General features: G+C 42.3%; 2 protein-coding genes across 3 annotated transcripts; one reads left to right on the top strand and one right to left on the bottom strand.

Moving 5' to 3' along the window:
* The first annotated feature begins 296 nt into the window (after window positions 1-296).
* Window positions 297-11,548, top strand: MAEL (maelstrom spermatogenic transposon silencer). 2 transcript variants are annotated; one of them, XM_031058132.1, is made up of 11 exons: window positions 297-379; window positions 2,444-2,546; window positions 4,413-4,568; window positions 5,035-5,076; window positions 5,670-5,797; window positions 6,553-6,607; window positions 6,946-7,087; window positions 7,804-7,866; window positions 8,492-8,624; window positions 8,839-8,848; window positions 9,625-11,548. In XM_031058132.1, exons 1-11 carry the CDS (start codon window positions 317-319, stop codon window positions 9,738-9,740), a joined length of 1,011 nt encoding a protein of 336 aa, XP_030913992.1. In that variant the 5' UTR covers window positions 297-316; the 3' UTR covers window positions 9,741-11,548. The 2 variants fall into 2 exon arrangements, with proteins under 2 accessions (XP_030913992.1, XP_030913991.1); XM_031058131.1 differs by having other exon boundaries at window positions 8,839-8,917.
* A 6,612-nt stretch (window positions 11,549-18,160) lies between these two features.
* GPA33 (glycoprotein A33) lies at window positions 18,161-27,067 on the bottom strand. Its single transcript, XM_005422358.3, has 7 exons — window positions 27,004-27,067; window positions 23,401-23,552; window positions 22,336-22,546; window positions 21,655-21,813; window positions 19,355-19,468; window positions 18,781-18,904; window positions 18,161-18,356 (listed from the first exon to the last, which is right to left on the bottom strand). Exons 1-7 carry the CDS (start codon window positions 27,050-27,052, stop codon window positions 18,266-18,268), a joined length of 900 nt encoding a protein of 299 aa, XP_005422415.2. The 5' UTR covers window positions 27,053-27,067; the 3' UTR covers window positions 18,161-18,265.
* Between the last annotated feature and the right edge of the window lie 499 nt (window positions 27,068-27,566).

Below are 27,566 nucleotides of genomic sequence, written 5' to 3'. Positions count from 1 at the left end.
CGGAGGTACTTCGCCTTCGCCTTGTTGTGTATTTCTAATCAAGGCTTACGGCGTTTTTAGGAAAAAAGTGCCTGGGAGTGTTTGAGTTCATCTTGACGGCCATCAGTAATGTCCTTTGGTAGTGCAGGAGTGATTTCTTACACATGGAGTTTGTTGGTTTGTGGGACTACTACTTCCTTTGGAAGTGCAAGAGTGATTTCTTGCACACGGAGTTTGTTGGTTTGTGGGACTACTAGAAGGAAGTAGAGAAAAAGGTAGAAACTTTTTTTATAACAGCTAATTTTTCTTCAAGTCCCTGACAGAGGAAGAGAAGACGATGTATGCAGAGAAGGCTCGTACATGGAATAGCAAGAAACGCTCTCAGAAGAAAGTGAAGGAGGTAAATGCTGGCAATGGAAGGCCCTCAGTAAGGAGGAGGAGTAGACGGTATCGGGTTCTGTGCTCAGTTCCATAGGGTGCTGTGCAAGTTCCACTTGCCCGCCACATCCTCCAGCCTCTGGAGAGTATGGCTGCATTAGTAGTACCTCTCATTGTACGGGTCATGCAGGTAATTGTTCTGGCTTGAATTGAAGGTAGAAACACTTGATACCTCTCTAAACCATCACAGCCTGTTCCTTTGGGCTCTTTCACCAAGTAAAATGTAGTTGTCTAGCACCCTAGCCTTATGTTTAATAGCATTTTGCAGTGCTTGACTTAATTTTTTTTTTAATTTATACTGTAAATTGTTACTTCTTGTCATAGGTTTTGCTTTTTGGGTGTCATTGGTTTAGGTAGTTCTTGCCTGATGGCCTGAAAGCACATCTTAGAGGCAGCTGATTTGTTCTGGAGGGGTTGTGTCAACCAGGTCAATGAAGTGTTTTGGCCTATGCACAAATAGAATAATTACACCTGCCATTATTTTTAGGTTGGCTGGATGTGGGAGAGAGTAGGAACAGTGTTGTGGGGAACAATACAGAAGTAGGCATTTGGGTTGAGTGTGTGTGGTTGTCTCTGAAATGGTGCTAAACAGATTATTTCTGCTATTTACTGCCTTGAAAAGGTGTTTGTCCCGTTTGTTTGTTTCTGTCTCTTTTCCTCTCCCAGCACTTCTCTGAAGCTGAGTTACTTAAGAGTTTGAATTATGTGAGGTGTCAGCTTATTTTATTTCATTTCAGTCTTTGTTGGTAGTGTAAAAACTCGTATGTCCAAGGAAAGAAAGTCACATTTACTGTCTGAGTAAATGGATAATACTGTGTTTACTTCTTAATGCTCTGTTACTGGATAATGACTGTGAACAATGAATTAATGGTGAGGATAAATTCCAGGACTTCAAAACACTTACATGGTGATAGAGGGAATGACAGGATGATCGTAGTTTGCAGTAACTAGTAAAAATGGACTAGTTAAATTAGTCTAGACTAGAAGGGAAGTGTTAGGCAATGTTTTCTGGTTTTGGGGGCCTGCATGTCTGGGAAAAAGCTGTTTAAAATGTGATCATGCTTGTGTTGTGTAGCAGGCTGAGTGTGTGTAACTAATGGAACTCCATTTTTATATGTCAGAGAGAGCTAAGTGAAATGGCAGGAAAGTCACAAATGGAGGCTTCTGTGTTTCCTTTCACAAGTTGTAGCATTTTAGAAGATTGTAAACAGGGAGAGGAATGAATAATTGCTTTACCAGAGTAAAGATCACCATCCTTACTGTATCAATGGAAATAGGCAAATATGGATATATGAGATTATGTGCTCTTGTTTTATTAATCCCAGCCCTGTACACAGACAACCACGGTCACTTTGTGTAGTGAAAGCCCATGTTCCTCTTTTGGAGGTGGCCAAAGCTTGCTTAGATGGGAATAATTCCTCATTTTGTTTTAAATAGTTCAAACTGATAATTAGCTTCGGCTGAGATGATTATCTGCAATCAGGGTGTGGATGTTATTCCCAATCTGTGTTTGAGTGATCAGATTCTGTAAGGCTGCCAGGTTTCTTCTCCCATCCTATTAAAAGCTTATTGTTCATGAATGGATTTTCAGAGCAATCCAATGACTTCCTTAAGGCTTTATCAGCTTTTCATGAACCTGTTTCCTAGTCAAAGGCAACTAACACATGTGCCAGGTGTTTTTTTCATAAAACTTACAGAGAAAAGTTATAAATTCCAGTTTGAAGAGTTCCTTGCTTGTGGCAAGAGGATGAATTTAAGAAAATACTTCTTTTTTTCTTTGTATTACATTTTGTAAATTTAGCTGTAGTTCTTTAACGCAGTGATGGGTTGACAAAGGTGCTGAAGGGAAATCTTGCTTTCCTGGCCTGCAAGTATACAGGCACTTTATATATTAAACTTTTCCACCTAACCACAGCTATTAGTGGATATTGCATTTTCCTCTGATATAAGGACCTGAAGGACTTTATTTGGGGCAAGAAGACTTTTGTTGTTGTTGGTTTTTTTTTAACTTTCTCATCTTTTCCAGACTTGTAATGTGCCTCATCCAGTTCCTGCTCCTCTGACCACAAAGATGCCCAGTGTTACTCCTTTGCCAGATGCCTCTGCTCTCTCTTGGAAGAATGATCAGGGTATGTTGATTTAAGAGCAGTTGATCCTGGTAGATGAGAGCTTGCCCTTTGAGGATATTCTCAGTGGTACCTGTACAAAGACTGTTTACATTTTGCTAAAAGCCCTCTGTGTCAGGTATTTTACACTACTGGGCTACTGCTGTAAAAGGTAGAGGGACATCAGGGAAAATACCATTCCCCCGCAGCCTCCAAGAATTCTATCCTCTGTTTTTTAGCTCAATGGGAGTATAGCCACTAACAGTTTCTTAACAGTCATTTCAAGGTTTTTAAGAAAAAGGTAATTTTTCAAGCCCTATATTTATGATTTGACAAGGTCTAATCCAAGTTCAGCATAAAAGAATACTTGTACTGATTTCAAAGGGTTAAGAATTGCTAGATATCAACGTTCAAAATTGGTATGATAGAGGTATTAAATAAAACAAGGGCCTGGCCTCACTGGGTGAATAAAAGAGGGTATATGCACTTCATAGCATCCTGACTTGCTTCCTTATTGAAAGAACTCTCAAAAACTAAATCTTTCTAACCTGTACCTATCTTCAGACAGTTGTAGTGAACACATTTGTAATCTTCTACCCAATGAATATTACGTTATTCTGAAAAATGATAAAAGGTAGTGCTTACAAGGTAGGTCAAGAAGCCAGTTCATATAAGCTGTATCTGCTATGTGGTTAAGTCTCAGCTCCAGCTTTTTACTTCACTCTCTTTAACTGTTTTCATGTTGTCATGGTTATGGGGAGCAAGAAACAGTAGCTCCATAAAAAGCGAAATGCTTATTAGTGCCCTCTGTGCCAGGGGTCATGCTCCCCTGTCATTGTGATGCAGATTTGATTGGGCTGATCATGCTGGCTGCCCTGAGTTGGCACAATTCATCCTTTAGCTGAATGAGAGGCATAATGATAAAGGATAATTGAGATACATCTCATGATGCTGCTCTTAATATTTCTCAGTTCAAATTCTGTATGGTTCCCTGGAGCTATATCCATTTTTTCATAAGGTAGGAGAAGTGTCTTTCCTATGACCCCTGAGCTCGTACAGTTTAAGACCCACATAAGGGAGTGTGACCATTCAGGCTTAGGGCAACTGGTGTTAAATGTCCTGAAGACTGGCATACAAAATTATTTATGTGTGAAGACAGTTACACATCTCTACTAGAGCAAGTAGGACTTTTTTGATGAGGGGCAGTAGTTAAGAGTAAGGATTAAATAGCTGTGTTGAACTTCACTGAGGACATTGTGACAGTCATGAAGAGAAGGATTAAGGTGTATTGTAAAATATTTGTCATAGTTGGATACTTTTTAATTAGAAAGTGATAAATCTGTTCCTTAACATTTGTGTTGGATATTCTTGCCACTTTCTTTGGGAGCTCATTTGGTGGAGAAGCAATCCTTTTAATTAGCAGACTTCTCATCTTCTTGCCCCACAGGATTACTACCAACTTGTTTAAGTGGTGTGAGCTGCCAATTTTAGCTTATGAGGCTGTTTTGCAGCTACTGATTTGGTTTTCCCCTAACCTTGTTTTATGAAAGAGCAAAGAGATCTATCCTTAAAAAGAATAATGGTTCCTGTTGGATTGCAGGCCTCTTAACATCATGTGGGTTTAGTTGCTTGTATTTGCTGGGTTTTTTGCCCCATCTCTACACACAGTAGGATCTCTGGAAGGTGTCCAACGTGCCTGAATTCTGCATAAGTGTTGTTATCTTGTCATCTTGGATACAGAGGAAGAGCTGTGTGTTTTGCTTGGTTGTTACTCTTCACTCAGTCATAGGAGAAATTTCACCAAAGCTTTCCCTGGATGAGGGGAGACCAGTATGGCTTCTGTTACCTCTGGTGGCTTGTCTGAAGATGGTTTTGTTCTTTTTCTTCCAGATATGGTTGCAGACATCTTCTACTTCCTGGACATTTACAGCTACGGGAAGCTGCCACCCCACTGCGAGCAGCGCTTCCTTCCCTGTGAGATTGGGTGTGTCAGGTACTCCCTGCAAGATGGCATCATGGCTGATTTCCACCACTTCATAGATCCAGGTGAGTTCCAGCAAAGTCAGAAGTACTGGGGTGAGAGGGAGGCTTTCTGGGGTCGCTGCTGCCAGGTTAGACTTCTGGTATTAAGACAAGTTTATTTCTTTGATTATCAATGGTCAGACTTCTTAAAATATCAGAGCAGTGCTGAGCTTGTTTCTGAAGAGAATTAGCGTCAGAACTTCATGTAACTCCAAAGAGGGTAGGGTAAACCCAGGAGGACCTGCATGTGTTTGTGCTTTATATTTCATGTCAGTGAATGTTTCTCTTAGTTGGGCCTAAACAAACTCTACAATGCACTTAGTTTTTTAAAATGCATAGAACTGAAAATAACTTTTCCAGAAATAGTTGTGGCACGTTCACAAGGCCACAAGGGAAGATGCTGTTCCTTTCTGCATATGGAACTTTGAGAGTTAAGGATCTCTCCTTGGTGGTGTTGGATGATGATTGTGCTTTCTCCTCTTTTTTGCAGAGGTACCACCACGTGGTTTTCGGTACCACTGCCAGGCTGCTGGTGAGTATTAACGGAGAATAAGAATGGTGTGCAAAGGTGTGCAGTTTTAGACACAGCTTATCTGACCTCTGTCCAAATGTTTTGTAAGTCTTGATAGTCTTCAGCATGGAGTGCTGATTAACAGCAGGGTAACTCAAAGGTACTACTTTATATTTAGAAGTTATGTTCAGCAGCTTGGCATATATTAAGAAAATTAAAATATCTGCACCATTGTTGTGTCTGGCTTGGCCTGCCTGTTTCCTTTGTGACTCTCAGTAATGTTTATAAAGTCCAGTTTGTTTCTATTAGGACACTTCCTCTCCTTGTGTACAGAGGGAACAAATTTGGCCTGTGTACATCTAATACTTGGATAATGGCCTTTTAAAAGGGGCAGGAGTGTGAGTATTTGCTCACAGCCCAGAGCTGCTGACAGAAGCAAGGTTTTGGTAGCTTAAACACAGACCCTGTCCATGGAGAGGAGTGTGTGTGTATGTGTATACAGATAGATGAAAAGGAGGAGGGAACTGTATCTCTTAAAGAAACTGGACTTCTCACAATTTTGTGGTTTTGTTGTTTGTTTGTTTTTTGCCCTGTCCCCCTTGCCCCTCCATTAGGTGATGAAACCCATAAGATCCCCATATCTGGATTTCACCTTCCTCGTTCTTGTTACGCAGTTGTCCTGCGGGAGCTCGTTGAGTTTGCCCAGCCAGCCAGGGGTGCTCAGCCTCGCTTCTTCTGCAGGGTATGGCCAAGGTCAAAGCTCTGAATCTCCCCTTCTGCTTTCACTCCTGTTGGATGGCTAAGGAGATAGTTTACTCTAAAACCTAATCAGTGTGCATATAAGTGGGGAAAGACACTTTTTCCAAAGTGTCCCAGTTCCATGCGGGAAGAAATGGCCTCTAGAAGCCAACCTTTTTATAAAGCAGAGACCTAATTTTCTGCCTTTTTATTTTCAGCCTGCACTTCTGGCTCTAATCTACTGATGAACAGGGTCTTTTGTTCTCTGACATTGTTATGACTTTGGTTAAGGGCTCCTAAGATTTGACTTAAATTGGATGTGCTCAATAATAGTCAGAAATCCTGCTTTTTTGAAAGGATATTTTTACGTTTTCGTGACTCTTTTCCCCATGAGAATTACACGTGCCTTAAATTTTTGCTCAAGTTTCATTTTTTCCAGGCAACAGAACAAAATGTTAGGATTCAGAGGTGTTTAAGTTTCCTAACAGGTCTATTATGTTTCAATTCAATTCAAACCTAACGTTAATCCTTAAAAAGCAGGGAGGGACAAGATACTGGGTTCCATCCATAAATACAGGGCTCTGAAGAAGTACGCATGAAATTTGGGTCCTCTTCAAGATAGTCATCAGGGAGATTGCATTCAGTGCCACAAACAATTTTGGTTTGGAGGTGGCTTTTTCAGACCTGGTCAGAAGTCATGGAAGCGTCAGAATTCTGTACTGTACTCCTTTGAGATGACAGAAATCTTCTTTCCTCCAGTCTAATGACAGATTCCGAATTAACTGGTGTCTTGGTCGAATGGCCAGCATAACAGGTAGGGAATGCATCATTTTTGTCCATCCTTTTCCCCTCCTACCCCCAGAAATAAGGGCTGTGTAATCATGGACAGCTGTATTTGTCTAAAAAGCATGTCTCAAAAGTTTCCATAAAAGCTGGGTTTGATAGCTAGAACTCCTTTGCATGCTCCTTCCTCTTCCTTTCTCCCACCGCTTTCTAGGAAGCCAGGTTTTATTAAAACAACTGGTGGAATATCTTTGAGCTTTGATGCTGTGATGAGAGGCTGGGCAGTGAACAGGGACTGAGTGAAAAGTGAGCTGAGCAGGATATTCAGTGACTCCTGTTCTCCTGGCCTGGATTTTCACTGAACTGTAGGCATTGAGAGCCACTGGGAGCTTTTTGCAGTAGAAGACCTGATAACGAAACTATACCAGAAGAAATACCAAAAGGAGCCATCCAACATCTGGCTGTATAGAAAACTGGATGTCTGCCTGTGGGATTTCTCCAGTAATACCAGGTGTGTTGGGTGGTTCTTTGTGTAAATGTGCCTGCTTTCGGATTCTTCTGTGTTGGTACAAAAAGTGATACTTGCTTGCAGTCCTGCAGGAGCATATTGGGTGATTATGCAGTTAATTTAGAAATAGACTCTAGTGCTTCCTCTGCTACTAATTTAAGAAAAGAACCAATAATATGATCTTAAATTTCAGTAGATTTTAAAAAACGATGTAAATTATTCTTGGAAGTCTGTTTGGAATATGGATTTTAAGATCCATTGGGTTCATTGTTGTCTTTTTATAGTCAGGCAGTTTTGTGTTCCCATGAGTGTCTTCACCCTAGAGGGGGCCTTTAAGGAGGATGGAAGAATATACTGTAAAAGACAGGTTTGGAGAGGGAAGTGAGTGTGTTTATGCTAGGAGGAGCTATTTCACATTAATGGGAAGCTTGGAATGGTTCAAATGGTTTAAATTCCATTTGTCTCTTAGGGTTCTGTTTTCTCCCTGCCCCCTACCTCAGCATGAAGCAGATTTCATGATAAGCAGACCTTTAAGCTCTGCATAAAGTACTTAGGGCAAAGCTATTGAACTCTGTGAAATTTTAAAGGTACTGCATGATCACTGCAACAAAAAGATACCATTTTTAATATTTGTTCCTGTTCATCTGGCCAGACCAACTGTTCTTGTTGATTAACAATGTAGGTGCTTCTGAAATAAGCCTGAACTTCATTTCATGTAGGTGCAAGTGGCATGAGGAGAATGATATAATCTGCTGTGCTCTGGCATCCTGTAAGAAAATGGGGTAAGTATGGCTTGAGGAGTTGACTCCAGAATGATGGATTTTATTTTGTTAGCATTGCAATGCTGAGAAAAGTGTTAATTGCATTAGAATTCACTGTTTGACTTCAGAGGTATTCTCATTATGCTCTGGCATATCTCTACTTTGGAAATTTCTATACTGCCTGACATCTAATGTAGATACATAAGGCTCTGTAATCTTTTTGGTGGGGAGAAAGGAAAAGTAAATAGTTTGGAAATGAGGAAATGCCATTTATGATCTCTGTTGGCAGCAGTAGTAGCACTTAGAGAGGCAATAATAAATAGTCTTTCATTCAAAAAACTCATCATGGACTGCTATGCCCCGAAAAAAAAAAAGTTGCTTTTCACACCTCTGAGTGCTGCATTTGATAATGTGGGGAAGCAGTTTGTTTTCATTTCATGTGTAGTTGTACAGCAGACTGGTGGTCTTGGAAGGATGCAGGGATGCTGGCAGAAAGTCTTTCTGCCCTCTGGTATCTGTTCTGTGCATCTCAGGCTTTGGCTGCTTTTGTTGCCAGCTGAAGAACATAAAATGCTGTGTTTCCGCACATCAGCATTCCAGCCCTCTTAGCCAGACCTTTCTTGTTTTCCTTTTTTTCTTGGTCAAGTTACTGCATCAGTAAATCCTTTGCTAGTGTGTATGGAGTCCCACTAACAGCAGCTCACCTCCCTCTGCGAGAATCTGATTGTGATCAAGGCACAAATACCAGGATTGTAAAACTGGGTGCTGGACATACACAGGTCAGACATTTTCAATTGATACCCTGATTTATTTCCAGTTGCCAATTTCGCATGATCTGTTTTGTCTTTGGATGCTGTCCTTTGTGACGTATGTTGGGCAGACTGATGAACTTGCAGGGTTTTGACCATGATCCATAGGTTTGATGGATAGTGGTGTATATTTCATGTTAGCAGATACATGTACCTTATTTTGAATATTTTTATTTTCATACAGGAAATGAAAGGTGAGAGTTCTGGATGCAATAAACCTTTGGGTTCTCCAAGACAGGATCAAGAGTTTGTTCCTTCTAATTGTGAGTTTGAAGCTTCCACATTCTTTTAGTGGAAACTTAATCCAGTTGTTACTTTTTCAAATTTCTGGGCTTAGATGTTGCCTGAAAGTGGTGCACAGCTCACAAATTGAAGACTCAAGCAGGAAGAGCTGGCCTTTTCTTACTGGACAGAATCTTAGGGTCAAAAGCATCTCTCAAAATTCAGTTTTTCTTAGAAATGTTGCTCTCTGATTTATGCTTTTCTGTTACCTGAAGCCATTCCCATGCCCAGGTGCTTTGAGGCAGGGCCATGTTTAAAATAATCTCCATGTTCTTAAATCATTTTATGTACAGACTGAGCCGGTCCCTTTTCCAAGTGTTCTGTCACAACTCAGTTAAAAGTCTTCTCTTTTAAAGTTTCTACTTGCAGAAAGGTTTTTTTTTACTAGAAGGCCTCTGAGCTCAGTTCATTTGGGCATTTCATGGCTAACCTTCAGAGGAACAGGTTTGCATAAGAACTCTGAGTTTGCAGCTTGATATCTTATGCATAAGATCCATGCTGAGTTAAACTCTGTTCCACCTGGAAATCACAATCTTATGGTCTTGGTGTTTGTGGAAGACACAACCTGCCTCACTTTTTGTATCAGAGCTGTTGGATAGGTTCAGCTCCACAGCATGAAGAACAATTCCATTAATTTGTACAAGCTTTAAAGGCTGATTTGATGTGCAAACTGTATTTAATTTATTAGGTGATTCTCCATGTGGTGTGAAGACCTCCCCTTGTGGAGCAAGTGTTGTACAAGGAAGAGGAGTTATTCGATTGCTGAGAAGTGCATCTGATCTATCCAAGTCTTTCAGTAATTGAAAATCTCTTTCACATCCAGGACAGCTGTAAATTCTAATTTTCTTTGTTTCCCTAAGATAACTAGTAGTTTCTCCAGACTGCAGTTTTTCATCTTCTGTGCAGACTTTGACAGTTGAAGCTCTTGTTAGAATGATAAAATTATTGAGTGGATTTAAAGAATCTTGTTCATTATCTACAGGAAGACTTATTTTGAAGGCACCTAACAGTCACATCTTTAAAACTTCATGCTGTACTAGTTATATTTCTTAATGAATAGAGTGCAAATTCAAGATTGATTAATCAATATAATTGAATTAGAAGAATTCTTTAGTGACCAGTGTGTAAGCAACTTAAAACTTTTTGCTTTATTTCTTTTTTTAATAGCCTTCCCATCTCCTGCATGTGGAAGATGGACTGTGTGTAATAGTCTTGCTTCAAAAACTGATGCAGGGGAGAAAGCATTGAAGGTGTGAGGGGCTGTCCTAGGGGAATTAATTAAAAGTCAGTAGTCCCAAAAGTTTGCTGTAATATATCAGTTTTAGCCATGGAAAATTTGAGTGGTCTTTCAAGGCAAAAAAGAAGATTTTATGTAAAATATCTTGAAAGAAATACTGTGGCAAATTTATCTGTTAATGTTCTTAGAGGCACAGGCTGTATTATATACATCAGGGACAAGTACTGCATAGATTTTTTTGCTTGCATCAGTTTTCTTTTTAAGAAATGCATGTCCCTCAAACTTCAGAGGCTGAAGAGAAGAGTAGGTGTTATGGGGTTGGTTTGGTTTTGGTTTTTTGATAGTCTTTTTTTGGAAAGAGCATCAAATTCAAACTGATATTTCACAAGAGTTTAGTCAGGCTGGGTAAATACCAGTCATAATTATTTGGGGGCACATGAAAAGTGTCCTGACATTTTCTAGGGAAGTTAGATAGATGTTCCTTTTTATGGAGGTAGTGCTTGGACTACTCCCCAAAAAGTTGTCTGAGCCTTGTGCTTAGTCCATGTGTCTCCTGAGGAAGTGATTCTGAGAAGCAAGAGCTTATTTTGTTAAGTTGTTCCTAGATTTTGTACCAACAGATGTCCAGTTTTGAAATACTATTTCCATAGCAACTAACTGTGTGAAGATTTCGTTCCTTGTAGGTACTGAAACTCAAGATGAGGTGGTTCGTTCCCTTGAATAAGGAAAAAACCCAACAAAACAAATGCAAGCAAAACCCAAAATGCAGCCAAAATAAGAGGTTTATTTGAGCATGCTGATCAGTGTGTCAGAAAAGGCCAAGTGCTGGTTTTGTTGGAAACCTGTTACAGTTGCGATAAGGCCAGTTGAACCCTTTCTTCCAGTGTTTTAGGATCACTGAAGCTTTTCTACCCAGCTGTTCACCTTTATCACTGTATTTCCTCAACTGATTCTGTATTTCCTTTCTTGGAGGCTGCTGTCCTACCTGCTGATTTTCACCAAATAAGGGACATTAAAGCTGTAAGGCTGAAATTTACCAATGAAGCGCCTGGGAATGTAGTAAGTGACTGACAGTGTCTATCAAGTAGTGCTGAAGGCTTTTCTGCATTTGTATAGACTTGTCCAGCTTCTTTAACTGACAACCACTGCTGCACTGATATTTCATAATGTACAGAACTATTGTTTTTGAAGTATTTTCAGAGTTCACTGTTGCAATAAAAGTTTGTTTCAGTTCTTATGTAGGAGAGAATTTATTAAAAATTATTGTTAAAACACTTATTCAGTATTAAGTACATAAACCTAAGAACATTTTTTACTAAACCTAATGTATTACATATCAAGACTGAAATAAAGAATGTGAGCAGAAGTGGGAAAATGCCATTAGGATTCTGTGGCATATCTGTACCTTACCACCTGTAAATTAAAATAGCACATAAGATGGAGAAGATCTAATTATATGCTGTAGACAGTGGGCTGTTAACTGGGGCAGTAGCTGTCTTAGTGTAATAACCAACAGCTCTGGAGGGGGCTTTTTGTAGTGGAAATCACAAGATCTGTGCCATTAGAATGAGTGCACTAACTTGAAGTAGCCCATTTCATACTGTTAGTCTGCATTTATTGAGGGGGAGCCCTAACAGCTGTTGAAGGATGATAGAAAATTCTTTCATTTTGGAGCTCTGCTTCCTTGACTGTTCTGCAATTTGCAACTGTTGATTTTTGGAAGAACAAATTCTAAAAAACAAGCACAATAAAGTAATGCTTCTCTCCTTTAAGTAAAGATGAGGGCTTGCAACCCTAGCCCAGTTTGTAAGTGCAAGGAGTAGTACTGGTGAGGCACAGACTGTGTCAAAATCAGGCTAAAATTCTCACCACTTGCATGACAAAATTCTGAAGGGGACACAAAACCAAGACAGAGCAGAATGGCTCTTGAGCAGAGTTTGAGTGGTGCAGCCTGGGAGCTCTAAACATGCATCTTCCACAGGATAAAACCTAATGGTGACAACACTCTGCATGTGGTGTTTGGTAGCACATCTGGTGAACTGGCTAAAGAGCTGGTTTTGTAGCTGATAGAGTCTATCAGACCTGACTTTCTGCCCTCCTGTTACAGCAGCTGACTCTCTCCTGTGACAGCAATGAGTAAAAAGTCATCCTGGTTTAACACACACATTACAGACTTATTAGGGATTTTTGCTCTTGTTATAATAGCAGTAGACAAGTGGTTAATTGTACATTGCTACTCTAAAGGTTTTGGCCAGAACAGTTGTCTGAGGATCATGAAAACAGTGACTGTAGTGACAGCTCTGCTGATCTAGTCTGCATCAGTACATTGACCTGTAATGTTCTTTTACATTCTGTTAGGGTAAGTTACCTTAGAGTAAGCAGCAGTTGCTGCTGCTTCTCATTTAACTGTTACTTACGCATTGCTGGCTTGTCCACCTTCTCCTTCCAATAAACTGCAGGAACCAGGGATGTGGCAGAAGTTCCAGCATTCTCTCAGAAGCACACATACATGTGTAGATACAGCAAAACCTGGTTTTGCCATCTTTAATTTGAATTTTGCTTTGGAAGGCTGATCTTGCCATTAAAGCTCAGGGTGAATGTGGCCTTAGCCTTGTCCTTCATGACCACTGCCCATTCCCACTCAGATGCACCCACAGAAATCCTCCTTTTTGCCCTCCATGTGCTTCACCAGATGCAGCTTTGGGTGTGCTTTGGCTTTCCTATCCCCATACCTGCACACACACAGCACCTCTGTGTTTGTCCCAGGCACTTGTCCCTGCTGCTGTCTCCTGTGTCTTTCCTTTTCAGGGGTCAGTTCTATCAGGAGCTCTGTGGTGAGCCTCTGCTTGCTTTGCTGTTTGTCTTGGAGGAGGTGATACTTGAAAATTTACCAGGCTCACCTGGACCTCTTTCCAGCGCTGTGTGCCACAGGAGTCTCCCAAGCAGATCTCTGAACAAGGCCAAGGACTGCTCTCCTGAGCTCCGGGGCTGTGATGCTGCTTTTTGCTGATTGCCTCCCTCTTTGGATCCACAACTCCACTATCTCATGATTACTGAAGCTAAATTTGCCTCCTGGCCTTCACATCCCTGAGCAGTTATTTCTTGTTCATAAGGATGAGATCCAGCAGGGACCACCTTGGCTCCTTGGTCACTTCTGAGTGTCAGGCTCCTCACAGGTGTCTGAAGAAGGCCTGGAGAGCTTCCCTCTGGCAGGGCTGTCTGCAACAGACATCCCCTGCAATGTCACCTCTGTTGGCCTGTCCTCTGTGTCCAACCCAAGAGCTTCGACTGGCTCATTGTCTGTTCCCAGGTGGAGCTCTGCATTCCAGCTGCTCTCTCACATGGACAGCAGCTCTCCCTCTCACCTCCCAAGTGTGAGAAAAGAAGCTGGCAGTGTGTGATGTGTGGGAAGGGAAGCCACACTACCTCTTGATGTCTGTGCCAGTTCTGGGGTCTGCATTATAACTTATGTTATCAGAGAGTGTTTGCTGTGTCTAAGGTAAGATAAATCTTTATTGCATCCTTAGCAATGTGTCACTCATCCAGATCCGAAAAGATAGAAACAAGGCAGCAGTTTGGCAGGGATTTTCTGTGTGGAGGATCTGTCAGGTGTCAGTCTGGGCTGGAGGAAGCGGTGCTGTGATCCTGGATAACAGCAACAGCTGATGCTCGTTCCATGGGGTGTGTCCTGTGCCAGCTGCCTAGAGCGAGGTCCATGCTGAGTCATTCCCCATTAGGAAACTTGCTGCCATTTCAGGGATTCTGGCTCTTGAGCTGTCACAGTCAAGTGGTGATGTGCTGAAGGTCAGATTCTTCTGAACAAGAACTTGTTTTGGGTGAATGAAAACCTCTATTCTTGGAAACCCTCTTTTTTCTTGTAAAATAGTTGTATTTTTCTTTTTTGATAAGTTTGAAAAAAACCTGCATAATGCTCATAGAGGGGCTGTGCTTTTGGACCTGTTAGGGTTAGAACTTTTTAATTCAACTTTCTGCTAGCAAGGATTTCAGACGTTCCCCAAAAGTGAAGTCACTCGAGTGTATGTGTGAAACTGGGTTTATTTTCTGGCTGATAGATAGAAGTAGCTGCAGCTGACTGCAGACACTTTAACAACAACATTCCTTTTGGCAGAGTAAATGTACTGTGGTGGAGCAGGAGAAAAACAAGTTTGTTATCTAGTTTCTGCCCTCCCGATGACTTCTGCAGGATTATCATCCCTCACTGTCACCCCACAGTGGCCAGCTAATAAATTTTATTGCAATGATTTAGTAAAATGAAGATATTGCAAACACTTCTATTACTCTAACCCTGAATTATCTCTGTTCCCTTACTTTTCTGTGGTTTTGTCTTAGAGGTTCCCATTAAACTTCTCTGTCATTTTCAAATAATTCCCTTCAATCCCAAGTGAACAGGTGAAGTGCAGCAGAAGTTACAAATTCCCTTATGTTGGGCTGCAATAATTTTAGTAGAGCTCTAACACGTCCAGAATTAATCTTGGAGGTTTGATCATTGTATTGTGAACTTCATCAGGCAGAACATTGCCTCGGTGTCTTTCCTGGAACAGTTGGTACAAATAAACAGAAAAGGAGTGCAGTTGCTCTAGCAACAGGGATGCTGAGATAATTAACTCCTGTCTTCCTGACAAGTTATGAATTGTGCACTGTACTGAATCTTGAAGTGGGCTGTGGCAGCACCAGCCTTTGTGTGTCTGTAATACTGGAAACACTTCCCAAGATCCTGAGAAGAGTGAGGAAGGCAGTGAGAGCAGATCTTGGTGGTTGTGTGGGAAATGGGGAGGGGTGCAATCCCTGGTGCCAGCTCTGTGGGGTAAAGGAGCATTAAGGCTGGCAGTTCTTTGAGGACAGTGTCTCCCAAGTGCAAGAGCAATCCGGGAATGCAGGGAGATTGATTGGGAAGACTCTCTTGTCTTCGCAGGGATCTTATGGCTGCATTCTGGTGCAGTGTAAAGCAGGGAGAAGCAGGTGTGGGCTACAAAGGAAGAATCCCTAAACACTGGCCAAGGCTGTAGGGATTTTGTTGGGAAAGCAGATCTTTTCTCAGTAAGGGTTCAGGGATGAGAACAGCAGCAGTGGGAGTTCCAGAGCCATGCAGTCCCTCCAGCCAGATGTGCTGCATCCCAGGATGCTGGGGAAGCTGACTGACACCTTTTCCAGTCTGTTCTCTCACCTTTGAAGGTGACAGAGAGCACCAGAAATCCACAGCAATGGGAGGCAAATACTGCACCCATCTGTCAAAGGGTGATCTAGGAAAGGCTGGGCTGTTCAGTTCCACTGCACTCCTTGGAAAAATCATGGAGCAAGCCCTTTTGGAATGTGTGTTTGGGTACATGAGGGAGAAGTGGGGGACTGGAAGGAGTCAGCATGGCTTTGCTGATGCTAAATCATGCCTGACCAGCCTGTCTGCTTTCTGTGATAAGTTTGTGAATAAAGTTGAACATAACTAAACAGTAGTTTACTAATTGCTATGTAAAGAATAAAGTAGGAATTTACTTTTCTACCTGGTTATACATTTTCTGTCTCCTTCCTGCCTTTTGAGGGAAGTGGTTATTGAACTTCGGCATAGATACATTAAATCTTTGGAATTAGTTAAGTATCACTAGCTTAATTTATCTTCCCTCCAAATTCATTATTGCTGGTTTAATTTTGCATAAGGTTGTGGCTATACTAGAGGTAACTCTTGGAGTTATTCCTTTTTCAAAAGACATACAAGACAGGCAGGACATTAATTCAGTCACAGGAAAACCCTGGAATAAGGCATGAGTTTGAATATGTGTGTTTGTGTATTCCTGGCTGATGGGGTAGAACAAATTGGTTGAGGAAAAACACATAAAGCATTCTAATAAATGCACTACTTCCAAGGTATTTTTAAAAAGGTAAAAAGTGATGCAGCACTGCATTTTCTCAGCCATATCTCCATGTGCGATCACTTAGTTGATTTCTCAGTGCAGAAGTGAGCTTAGCATTGCAGAACTTGAAGCAGTTCTGTTTTAAATGTTGTCAAGTTGGACTCTTGCTTTTCCTTTGCTAGTTGTTATGGAATCTGCAGAGAATTAAATGCATGGGTTTGGGGGTCATTCTGTAAACTCTTCTGTATTTTGTGGCTGGTTTCTTTAGACAACTTAGTGCAGTTGCTTACTGCTAATCTGTATTTTCCTTCATGCCTAAAATGACCGCTGTGCAAGTATTACTTGAAGATTACTTGATCACAAACAGCAATTAAACTTGACCTACCCTAAAAGTGAAGAGTGTGGTAGCAGAGTGTTACAATGGTTTAGTGCCCACTGCCAGTTTCTGGCTATATTCTGGCATTATTCTGCTGATAATTTTCAAGTCCTTTCTCTGGACTTTCTTGTGGATCTTTGAGAATCCACACTGTTATCCCTCACTGTTATTCCTGGTGGAGGAAACAGGTTGTGCTGACTAATGTCTGTAACATTTATAAAAGAAATAGCTTTTGTTTCACAGTAGAAATGTGTTACAGTGGTAATTAGATAATTCACACTATCCTTGCTTGTTACAATGAGACTGGAATACATACCAGCTCTGCTTCTGAGCTATGCACCAAATTCTATCTGCATTCAGCTTCTCTGTGAAATGGGTTTTTTTTAGCCATCCATTCTTGCAGTTTTCTCATGCATCATGAGAAAAGGTCCTCAGAATGTCTTGCATTTCAGCTTATCCATTGCCAGAGAGATTTGGATTTGTGTGTTCTTTGTAAAGAACTCCTGTGGTTGGTCTTTGCAGTTGTTATTACTACAAATAAGTAATTGTATTTTAAGTATTACGTAAAACAAAGGTAGTCAGAAAGCAAGCCAGAATTACAGTTCTGGTAGGGTGGTTTTCATAGTTTGAAATCTAGAAAATACTGGTCCTGTGTGGGAAGATAGCTGGTTCTTCTTTGAAGTTAAATTTTAGATTTTTATTACAGTAACTGTTTGGGGGTAAAGGGTATGTGGGAGGCATTGCTGAAACTCCCAAAGTTGAAGATGCAGTAAGGAGTTTTGAAAGGATAAATATTTTACTGCAAAAGTATCTTAAAAAGAAAAACTTCTAATTCACTTTAATATCCATTGATAGTCCTTGGGGATGGACAGTCCATTCTCTTCCAAAGATACCAGTGGTAGGATTTCCCTCCACATTTGCACACATCTTGCACATAAAATGCAGTGCTTCTGATTAAATTGTTACAGTTTTGAACAAAAAGTTATTTTTCCTTTTTCCTTCCACTCCCTCCTCCTTTTTTTTTAATTAAGGATGTACTTGCCATGTACATGCTGTCACATTGTCACTTTTTCAGAAGCAGCAGGAGCAATGGACTATTTCTGACTTGCCCATGCAACAATCAGCAGGAAAAAGTAATATAATGAAAATTAGGAGCTCTGGGAGCTAGAACTCAGAAATTCAGGAGTCTGACAGTAAATAGGCTACTAGAGTGTTTCTAGTTCTTATCAGCTGCCCATCTACATTCTTACCTTATCTGTGACATTATTATGCACTGTAGTCCCAAATAGGAGACTCACTGGGTTTTTTTCCCATATATTTATTTATATGTGTATGTATAATACATACAAAATACACATTTAACAAAATGTCTTTAAAAATCATCTTGCTTCAACCTGCATGAGAACAGTTCCTGTGTTGAACAGTGTTGAAAGATGTGACATTTGCATGACTCAGTAAACAAGACCACCTTTCCTTGATGAAAAGCAGTTGGTGACTTGCAGACCTTTTGTGGATCTGGGGATACATCAGCAGCTCTGTTCCTCTGTTCTCCAAATAGACCTGATAGTTTCTTTTTTCAGAGAGTTGGAAGTCTGGGAGACTGTTTATTTTTGGATGACTGGGTGCAGCAGTGCTCCATGTGCATTTTTCTGCTATGAGAGTGTGTGTTATTGCTCACTCTACATCAAACACTTATTTCCAGGGAAGCAACAATGTTCTCTCCCAGAACTTGAAGGCAGAGCCTTTGGCTTTCATTTTATAATTCGACGTCTTGCAGTAAGAAAGAGGGATTGATTTCTTTTCTACAGTGATGTCTGTGCCTCAGCAGATCCTGGAGATGGCAGTGGTTTCTTCATTCATTCTCCTCATTCTCCACATACTCCCCTTCTCTCTCATGCCTTGTTGGCATCTGCCTGGAGGGTTCATTTCTGTCTTCTTGCGCCCTAAAACATTGTTTGGGAGTAGAGATGTTAAACCTGCCAGAAACCTCACTGAAGAGATTTTGTGTTAGGATACTTTTAAACTGCTCTAAGCTGATCTAGAACTGCACCCAGCTGAAGTCCACAACTTCAGTCTCACTGGTGATGCAAGAGGTGTGGGAGCTACTTGTTTATTTTTCATAGCATGTGTGCTAACTCACATCCAAGGTTTGGATAATTTGGTTCTGCCCAGAGACACAAGGGTGTCTGGGACTCCTGGGCATCTCCCATGAGAGAGATGGGAGCCACTGGTGTGGACACTGAAAGGAGAAAGCAGTGCATGCTTTCCCAGATTTCTTTCTCCCCAGTTTTCCACTCCGTCTGTTGATGCTGGAGGGAGGAGAACCCTTCATCTGTTCCATTCACTGCTGTAGGGAGAGGTACTCACGTCATCTCGTAGTCAGTGTCCTTGCTTTCCCGGCAGCAGCAGCAATAGGCAATGACCCCAATCACCACAATGGCAGCAACAACTCCCCCAATGATGCCAGCGTACAGAGCTATGTTCATGGATGCTGCGTGGGAAGGGAAGAGTCAGCAGGGGCAGTGATGTCAGAGGGGATCAGCACAATCACTGCACTTCAGACCCCCCCACCAGACCCAGACTGGGTGGAAGCCACATCTGTTTGACTACAGCAACTGGAAATAATTCTGTACTGGGTAGTACAGGAGCAGTTAGCTACTGACAGGGAGGAGCCCCTGGATCTGAACACCTGCTCTTCTTTGTCTATAAAGTTTAGTTTCAGACATTGCAAATTCAGTGCTGACTCTACAAAACTTTTTTGTCCTTTTGGACTAACCCAGTGCATTGGTGAGTGTTCTACCAGCATGTAAACCACTGGAGAGGGTCTCTCTTAAAGGTGTTCAGAAACCAGGTGGTAACATTCCCCTCCTTTAATGCTTTGACTCTGAGCTGAGATGTTCTCTCTGGTACTTCCATTCCCCAAGGCAGCCCCGTCTCTTACGTGGCACGACGCTGACTGTCATGTTACAAAACTCCGTTCCCACAATGTTCGTTGAAGTGCAGATGTAAAAGCCAGAGGTGTCTGCTGAGATGTTCTTCAGAGTTATTTGTTGCCCTGTTGTGAAACACAAATCAGGCCAAAAAAGATAAGAATAAAAGCAGGGAAGGAAGTGGCAACAGCAGCGCTCCAGTTCCAGCCCAGGGTGGCTGGAGTGATGAGAGGTTATTAAAGTTGATGGATTGCTCTGTCTTGCTCAGGAGCTGCCATGCTCATCCCTAGGTTTTAGAGTGATTTGTGGGAGGATAAACAGAAGTGTGCTGTTTTGATTACAGGGAACATGTGGTATTTGAACATTCCTTTTAGAAAGAAAATTGTAGGTGGAGGGTAGAGAAGTGTCTGTGCTTAGAGAAAGCTTTTTTTTTGTTTTGGCATTGGATTTTGAGAAATGTCAGATGCCCAAATCAGGACCTGGCTCTGAGAACTGGCCATCTTGATGAATTAACTCGTTCAACAAGAGAAAGCTCTTCAGTCCTGCAGCACTTAGGATTTCAGATATGAGTTATTTAGCAGTGGGGGGGAAATGTTTTCTAGTCTGGGAGAATCCACACGGGCTGTGTAAATAAACAAGCAGAACTCTAGTGACAGGATTGCAGTGATGCTGATGCTTTCTGTCTAGCCTCACACAGCTCAGCACCACAGGCTGAAGCTCAGCTCTGTCTGCTCAGGCAGTCAGTTTGTTTGTTGCATCTCCAGCTGACACGGGTATGTGTAGTCCATGCTTGTGATAGAGGTCCAGATCCCTGCTCTGAAAGCAAAAGACTGAATACTTTTTAATGACTTTCCTGTTTCCCTGGGATCTCAATTTTTATATTCAGGATTTGCTGGCACCTAGTGCCAGATAGTAGAAGAGCATGCAAGCTGAGAAATGACAGGCCATATGCTTGCTTGCTTGATTTTTAATTTTTATTTTCTTTTTGTCTCTACATACTCCTTGTGTTTACTTGTCTCCCTCCTGGTGGTGGGTTGTTTTGTTTTGTTTTGGTGGGGTGTGTGATGTTTGTAGCTCTCAAAATCTCAGTCTAGAAGTGGAATTTAAATGCTCCTAATAAATCAACAGTGATTGAGTGAGTGAAATGGGGAAAAATGTGGGTCAGGTACTGTGAGCTCTGAAGTGTCTCCTGAGGGGGATCTGCACGCTTTGCAGCAATGGGACGTGCTAGCACAGAGGCAATTGCCTGTAGTGACAACAGGGCACCCAGCCAGCCTGGGGCACCTGGGGACAGTCACACAGGGCTTGGCCATGGGTGCTCCGATGAAAGCAGAAGTGATGTGGGAATGGGCCAGCAGAGACTCCTGTCCCAGGGAAGAACAGGGTGACAGCAGAAGCTGCTGCTGTGACAACCTGCTGTGCTCAGGGCTGTGCGTGATGCGCTGGCACCACTTAGTGGCCAGTGAAATGAATAAAGTTCCTGCCCACGGTGATACATATTTTATGCAAGAATGGGCTCTGAGTGTGGAATGTCCTGTGGAGTCTCATCATCTTTAGTTTACTTCCCTTAAGTCAGGAAGGGTAGGTACAGACACTTAGTCTTCCTGAAGCTGGACAGGCCAGGAAAAAACGAAGTTGTTTAATGAAATAAATCTGAGTCCTCTGTCACTGATACACTTAAAAGAGTATTAAACCCTCATTTCTGTATAAATAGTTCTGTCAAGGTCCTGTTGTGGAAATTCAGCTCCTTTTTCCTTCCAGATTCTGACTTTAAATGAAAGCAAATAAAATATTAGGGCTTGTATGTCAGTTCTAAAGAACCAGAAGCCTTTTTCATGCTCAAAGTAGCAATGGTGTAACTTTCTCATACCCCCTTCCTCTAGGTGAGGGGTCATCTCTGGGGGAAAGCTTCCAGAGCCAGATTTTGTTTCCTTCAGTTTAGAAAGAGATCTGCTCATGGTCAAGCAAGCTGGGATGTAAAGACAGAAAACTCAGTATTGTTCCTCATGTTATGTCTTACTCCCAGCAACTGAGAAATAATTATTTCTGGATGCTCCCAAAGCCATGCTTTCTCACTAGGGAAGAGATGAAGTTAAAGCCTTTCTGACCATTCTTACTTCAGGTAAGAGTCCTTTTCCCCCTGCTAAGTTACTCCTGAGCCTGTCTTGTATCAAAAGGACAACTTTTCAAACTCTGTTCAGAGAACATCCTAGAATAAGCCTTAGGAGTGTTTTTGTATTTGCATTTTAGAATCTTTCCAGCCCTCAGCTGCAGAGACCTCAAGGCTTTGATGTGATTGGATTTCTCATACCTTCTGTGTATGGTAGCGGACGGGGCTCATTTTGCACATTGAAACTTTTCCAGGTGTATTTGGGCACTGGGGAGCCCTCATGAGAAGCACAGGTCAGGTTGATTGTCTGTCCATATTCTGGTGTCCCCAGAATCTTGCATTCGGGCTTGGATGGTGCAACTGAAGGAAGGAAGGAAAGAGGAATTGTATTAATCAGAAGCAGTTTCTTTTTTCAGCCCATTTGCATCTGTGGTTTTTATTCTTGCAAGCAGAGGCTGGTCTTGCACCTGCCACTTTCTTCTTAAAGGAACTTAAAGTGAATTTGGGTCTAATTTGTTTCTCCCTTTCTGGGAGAAACAAGGAAAGCCAAGAGGGAATTGCAAGATGCTTTTTGGGATCTGCCTAGTAGTGTTAGGTGACCCATCCTTTGATAACTGGAGCATGACAGGCCATAGGGGGGATGAGGAAAGCCCTGTAATGATGCTTGGGTTATTAGGAAAGTGAGCTGTACACACAGCCGGGTGTCTCAGGGAGTTGCCTGCTCTTCGTCTTCCACAGGGAGCAGGAAAAGACAAAACGTGGAATTGGCGACGACAATTTTTTTTGCGATTAAAAAAATATTTTTGCTGTTTAAGGCAATGTGGACATCAGGGGAAGGGCAGGTGTGTGTGACAGGGGTGTGGCACTCCTGTGTCACCGCACCGAGGACGAAGAGGTCCAGGAGCGCGGACTGGCGGGGCGGGTCGGCCCGGAGGCGGACGCTGCAGACGTAGGTGCCGTTGTCCTCCATGGTCACGGCGCCCATGGTGACGCTGATGTCCCCGCTGTTCACGTCGCCGCTGAACTGGAGGCGGTGGTCGTAGCCCTCCCCGTACTGCACCAGCCCATCGAAGTAGCGCGTCACGGCGTCAACCTGGCACACAGCGAGGGCACAGCGTCAGTCCCTGCTTCTTCTGTGGCATCTGCCATCTAACTCGATCAACCAGCCCACTCTTAAAGAGCAGCTTGGAAACGAGGACCTTAAACTGCAGCAGTTTGGGAAAAAGCCAAGAAAAACGTAGAAATTCAAAAGGATCTCTGTTTCTATCTGGAATCCCCTTCTCACACCTTGTCTGATTTCTTTTGCTGGGGCTTATTCACCTTTCCTCACCATGAGGAGAGGACAGCCCAAGACTTGTCTGAGACCTGTGTCAGTCAAATTGCCCTGTGGTTGCACAAACTCTCCCAGTAAGGATCTCCAGAGAAGAAACCCTTGGCAGTTCTTGCAAGGACATCTCCAAAGGCTGCTTCCCCTCTCACTAATTCCCAAGCAGTCAAGGAGAACTTTAAAACTTAGTTTCTTAACCTTCCAATACTTCAAATAGATGTAGGAAACCTCAAGAATCTCTCCATGTACTGTTATCATCAACTTGTTATATAGTATCAAAGATATGTGTATTACATACACATTTTTATATATGCATATATTTTTAGAAATTATCTGAGTGTTTCACATGTTTTAATAGATGTAAACCTCACAGTACATACAGTGATGTATCCTCAGTAAACAGCTGTAAGACCAAGAGGGGTGGGAGCTTTCCTGGTGTTATACAATAGATTTGGGATGAATTGCATCTAGTCTCAGCATTTCTGTTTGCACAGTTCTGGGATTAAAAAAAAAATCTGGAAGAAGTCTTTTTCTTCCAACATCCATTCCCACTCACAGCTTCCCTCTCCTGCCCCTTCTTGGTTGCCCTCTCATCTGTTTCTTTATGCAGCTCAGTTTACCTTGCTATTGATTTTCTTCCAGACAACCAGGTCTCCTCTGTCAACAGCTGAGTTTGTTTTAAAATTACAGCGCAGGGTAGCGTTTCTTCCTCTTGCCACTTGGATCTGCTTCTCAGGTGCTTCCACAGTGAGGGCGTGAGCAGACACCAGAACTAGGAAGAGAATAAATGCTGCACTCAGCAAAAATAACAACATCTGGATTCCATGGTAGTCTCTTTGGCTTCCTTAGATGCCACAATAACCCCTAATTCCCTGTCATCCAGGACATTCCCCACTGAGCAAGAGGTGATGTGTGCTGCAGCTGATTGGCTCTGGGAAGCTGCTGCACAGGATGGCTTAGAACTAAACTCTGCTCTCTGTTCCTTGCTTCCCTCTTCTTCACTTACTCCTATATTGCCATGGAGTTTGGAAAGATGCTGTATTTTTTTTCTCTGAGCCCTCCTTCAGCGTGACTGACACCCTTTGACAGTTCAGAATGTACAGAGGGAGACAGATAAACAGATACTACAAGTGCATCGGCAGTCTTAAGGATTCAGGCTAAACTAACAAACTGATATTGTCAAATTTCAAGGATCAGGAAAACTGTCAAATAACTTGCCTCGATCCAAATCCATAGAAAAGTGACATTTTGTGCTAGGGAATCAAAACCTGTTCATGTTTTTCATCCCTGAAAATAGAAAAACCTAGAGAAGCAAAGAGTGGTTGAAAGAAACAAGGGAAGAATAGCTCTTAGTTTTTTCTAAAAATGAGTAAGGTAGTAGTCACCTTTGTTCAAAAACTCCAGCTCCTGCCTCTGGAGCACAGGAATAGCTGAGAGCTGAATAAAACAGAAATCCCTCTGTGCCCTGGGGAAGCACACAGGGCACAGGGCAGGTGTTTTTTACACTGAATTCCCTGTGACTTGCTCTTGATTCATCATGTCTGATCATTGCCTGGTGGGCAGGTCTTTGTTATGCTCAGAATTGAGCTGGACATCTATGTCTGCCCTGCCATAGGTGACCTTCATGCCTGCAGGAACCCATGGTTAAAAACACCGGCTTTCTCCTTACAGTTTGTGTGAGTTTTGTGTTTGGGTTTGTTGCTTTGAGGTTTTGGTTTTGTTTCTTTTTTAATGGCGCTGTCATTTGTGGAAAATATTTGGGAAAACTGTAAATGGCAAGGAATGCAGGGCTGCTCAGAGGTGCTCCCATGGCAAAGAGGAACATGGTGCAGTAAGGAGGAAAGAGGAGGAAGGATTCCCCCCATGCTGGGGATGCTGCATGTGGTGGTGAAGGTTTGCTTTTGAAAGCTGCATCACTGTTCCCTGGAGAGGATTCATCTGAAAAGTTGCCACCTAGCAAACTTTGGGTCCTCATCCTGCCATATCTTTGTCCAGGTTAGATCTATAAGGAAGTGTAATGTATAAGGGAGAGAGCAAAGGATTTCTAGATTGCACCCTGAGTTGCAAACTGGTTGTCAATACCCACTTTTTTAGACAGGAAAAGCACACAGCCCCCTCCACTGGGTCAGTAAGTGAATGCCATTGGCAAACTGAGCACTGCCACATCCTTGACTACCAAAGAACAAGAGTCCCTTAGAAAATAACAGTGTGGGGACCCAGAAGGTTGTGTTGTCACTGCACTAAGAACCTGGGGTAATTCAGTTCAGGTAATTACACAGGTGTCATGGGCACAGGGATCTGCTTTTAGCCTAAATTCCCATCTTTCTGCATGCTCTCAACAACTGAGTTGTTCTGTGGGCTCCCACAGTTCATAGCAAGGTGTGTTTTCACCTCTTCCTCTGTGATGTGGCAGGAGTGGCTTCTGTTCTCTTGGGGATTATTTAATTTACAACTGCTGACAGTCATGAGAAGGAAACCAGGGCAAAGTATTGCTAGCATGCTTTTATTGCAGCCACTCCCAGATCTTTCCCTGCCCTGGAGCACCCAGGGCAAGGCCCATGTTTGCAAAGCCCATGGGCTCTTTCTGACTGCTGTTTTCATATGCCCTCCATATGAGAGACACCTGTGAAAGCTTTCTCCTTGCTTGTTGTGACTGGATAGAGATGCTTTCGTGCATTTAGGTGAAAAGCACCACTGTCTGTACTAGGAAATGGAGCAAAACCCATTTCCTGATCTTTTTGTCACTCAGAAACTGGTTCCACTGGGCTGGGGTTCACTGACAGGTCATAAACACAGCCCTGAGGCAAAGAAACCACCCAACCCTGAGACTTCTTTTTCTTCTTCCAATTGGATGAGTCAAATCCTACAATAAATGAGATCTTTCTTTTCTTCATGTTTGGTGCAGAGTTGGGGAGCAGCTGAACCCAACACTGCATGTGAGGCACAGCCTGTAACACATTTATTCATCTGTTGCTGTCACCCTCATGTCCCACTGCTTCTGGTGCTCTCCATTTGTCACCCACATCTCTGCATCCCAGAATGACCTTCCCTCTCTCAGGGAAGCAACAGTTTCATTCTGGGATGTCACTGACTCAGGCTTATTTCCTCCTTCCCGCTTCTCACCACGTTTCACTTCACAGTCAGTACATTTAAAAGTTATGGTTTATTCTTCAAAGGCTGGGGATTTTTTTCTGAGCAGAAACAGAATCTATTCAAAATATGGCTGAAGGCAGGGGAAGTAAATTCTGAAAGAACTCTAAAAAGAGAGAGAACACAAATAGCCTACATGCTACTGGAGAGACAATGTCACCTAGATTTAAGCCCTAGTTACTTTTTTGTGTGTTATCACTTTGTGTGTTTATAACATTTTAAAAAATGTGAGAGACATTTTGTATGTTTATAACATTTTAAAAAATGAGAATGGTTTTCTCTCCCTCTGCTTAGAGATTTGTACAAAGGAAGAAGAAAATCAAAGCGCCATTTCTACTTTCACATTCCTCACCAAGTAATTGTTAACAGACTGAAGGGCAATTAATACAATTACAGGAATATTTTGTTTGCTGAAATAAATTGAGATTCTGATCAAGCAAAAAAAAAGGAGCATAATTTGCATAGCATGAAAGGTGAGAATAATGAAAAAGGAGAGTGAATATCAATGGCATTGCAGAAGTTACATAACGATCATCAAACCATGACCCAAGTCACATTTGTTGCATGTGAAGCCCATCCATTTTTTCTGATTACTTTAAACTGTGTGTCTATCCTTTTTGTGGGTCTTACTGTTGAAGTGAGGTTTTCAGGATTTTTAGTTAAAAACCCCCAAGCAATTCCCATGTGCGTAGCTTGGTCTGAAGCTTGGAATGAGGTGTAAGAACATTGATATAAGAATATGAGACAGGATAAAAAGCAGTGGAGCTGAAACTTCCAGAGGAGGAAGTTCCTTCTTCAGAGATAAATATTGTATTAACAGAAACCAAGAAAACTGCTTATGAAAAATACTTTCCACTTTCATGAAGAACAGCATTTTTTCCCACTCCTAACAGTTTTGGGAGATGCGTGTGGATGTTCAGCACAGAGATGGTACACACGCTTGTCTGGCCATAAGCACAAAGGAACCTTCACTAAACAAAAAAGAGACATACAAAGTGCACTGGAGTCCTTGTACTTTGTAGTGCTGTTTCCTTCCACCCAACCTTTGAGGACATAACCAAATTAGTACTCACTTGCACTGAAAATGAAGAGCCCGAGTCCTTTCATTGCTGTCCCCCTCATCTCTCCTTTGTTTCACCTCAAGGTGCTCTTCCTTGTAATCTCCAGGAGGCTGGGTAAGTAATTAGCTTTCCCTGAAGGGCTGCTTTGCAGTGGCATCGCAGGTTCACTTCCTCAGTCTCTTTTAAAAGTGCTTCTGCCCCAGCCTGCCCCTCCCCTCCCAGCCAGAATGACAAGCCACATCACCAGTAGGCTTTGACATCGCTTGCTGCTCTCTGTAAACTTGGGAGCTCCTTCCCCAGTTGTGAACTTTCTCCCACAGTTAAACGGCCTTTCCCTGTTTCTCCCAACACGCAGGTGCACGGAGCAAGGGAAGGGTGTGGCGGGACTGGGGGTGGAGTGTGCAGTGCAGCTGAAGTCATGCATGTGATGACAGGCAACTAGCGGAGGATAAACCTCATTTTCTCAAATATTTATTAAGGAACAGAGTTAGAAAGGTATTAAAGAGTTTCACAATGCAGGCAGCAGCCCATGTCCAGGCTTTAAGGACCTGAGGGGCCTAACTCCATTTACTCTA

This window comes from Geospiza fortis, unplaced genomic scaffold (assembly GCF_000277835.1).
Source record: "Geospiza fortis unplaced genomic scaffold, GeoFor_1.0 scaffold72, whole genome shotgun sequence".
Taxonomy (NCBI): domain Eukaryota; kingdom Metazoa; phylum Chordata; class Aves; order Passeriformes; family Thraupidae; genus Geospiza; species Geospiza fortis.
Note: the sequence above shows the minus strand (reverse complement) of the source record. Positions and strands in the feature narration are given on the sequence as shown.

Bases quoted from the DNA above. Each gene is read 5' to 3' on its own strand.
- MAEL (XM_031058131.1), top strand. From the start codon at position 317: ATGTATGCAGAGAAGGCTCGTACATGGAATAGCAAGAAACGCTCTCAG. The intron at 5,077-5,669 runs GTGAGTATTAAC...CCCCTCCATTAG, and splicing joins GTACCACTGCCAGGCTGCTG to GTGATGAAACCCATAAGATC. The intron at 7,867-8,491 runs GTAAGTATGGCT...TTCTTGGTCAAG, and splicing joins GCATCCTGTAAGAAAATGGG to TTACTGCATCAGTAAATCCT.
- GPA33 (XM_005422358.3), bottom strand. From the start codon at position 27,052: ATGAGGGGGACAGCAATGAAAGGACTCGGGCTCTTCATTTTCAGTGCA. The intron at 22,547-23,400 runs GTAAACTGAGCT...GCTGTGTGCCAG, and splicing joins GGAAGAAAATCAATAGCAAG to GTTGACGCCGTGACGCGCTA. The intron at 18,905-19,354 runs GTAAGAGACGGG...CTTCCCACGCAG, and splicing joins GACAGTCAGCGTCGTGCCAC to CATCCATGAACATAGCTCTG.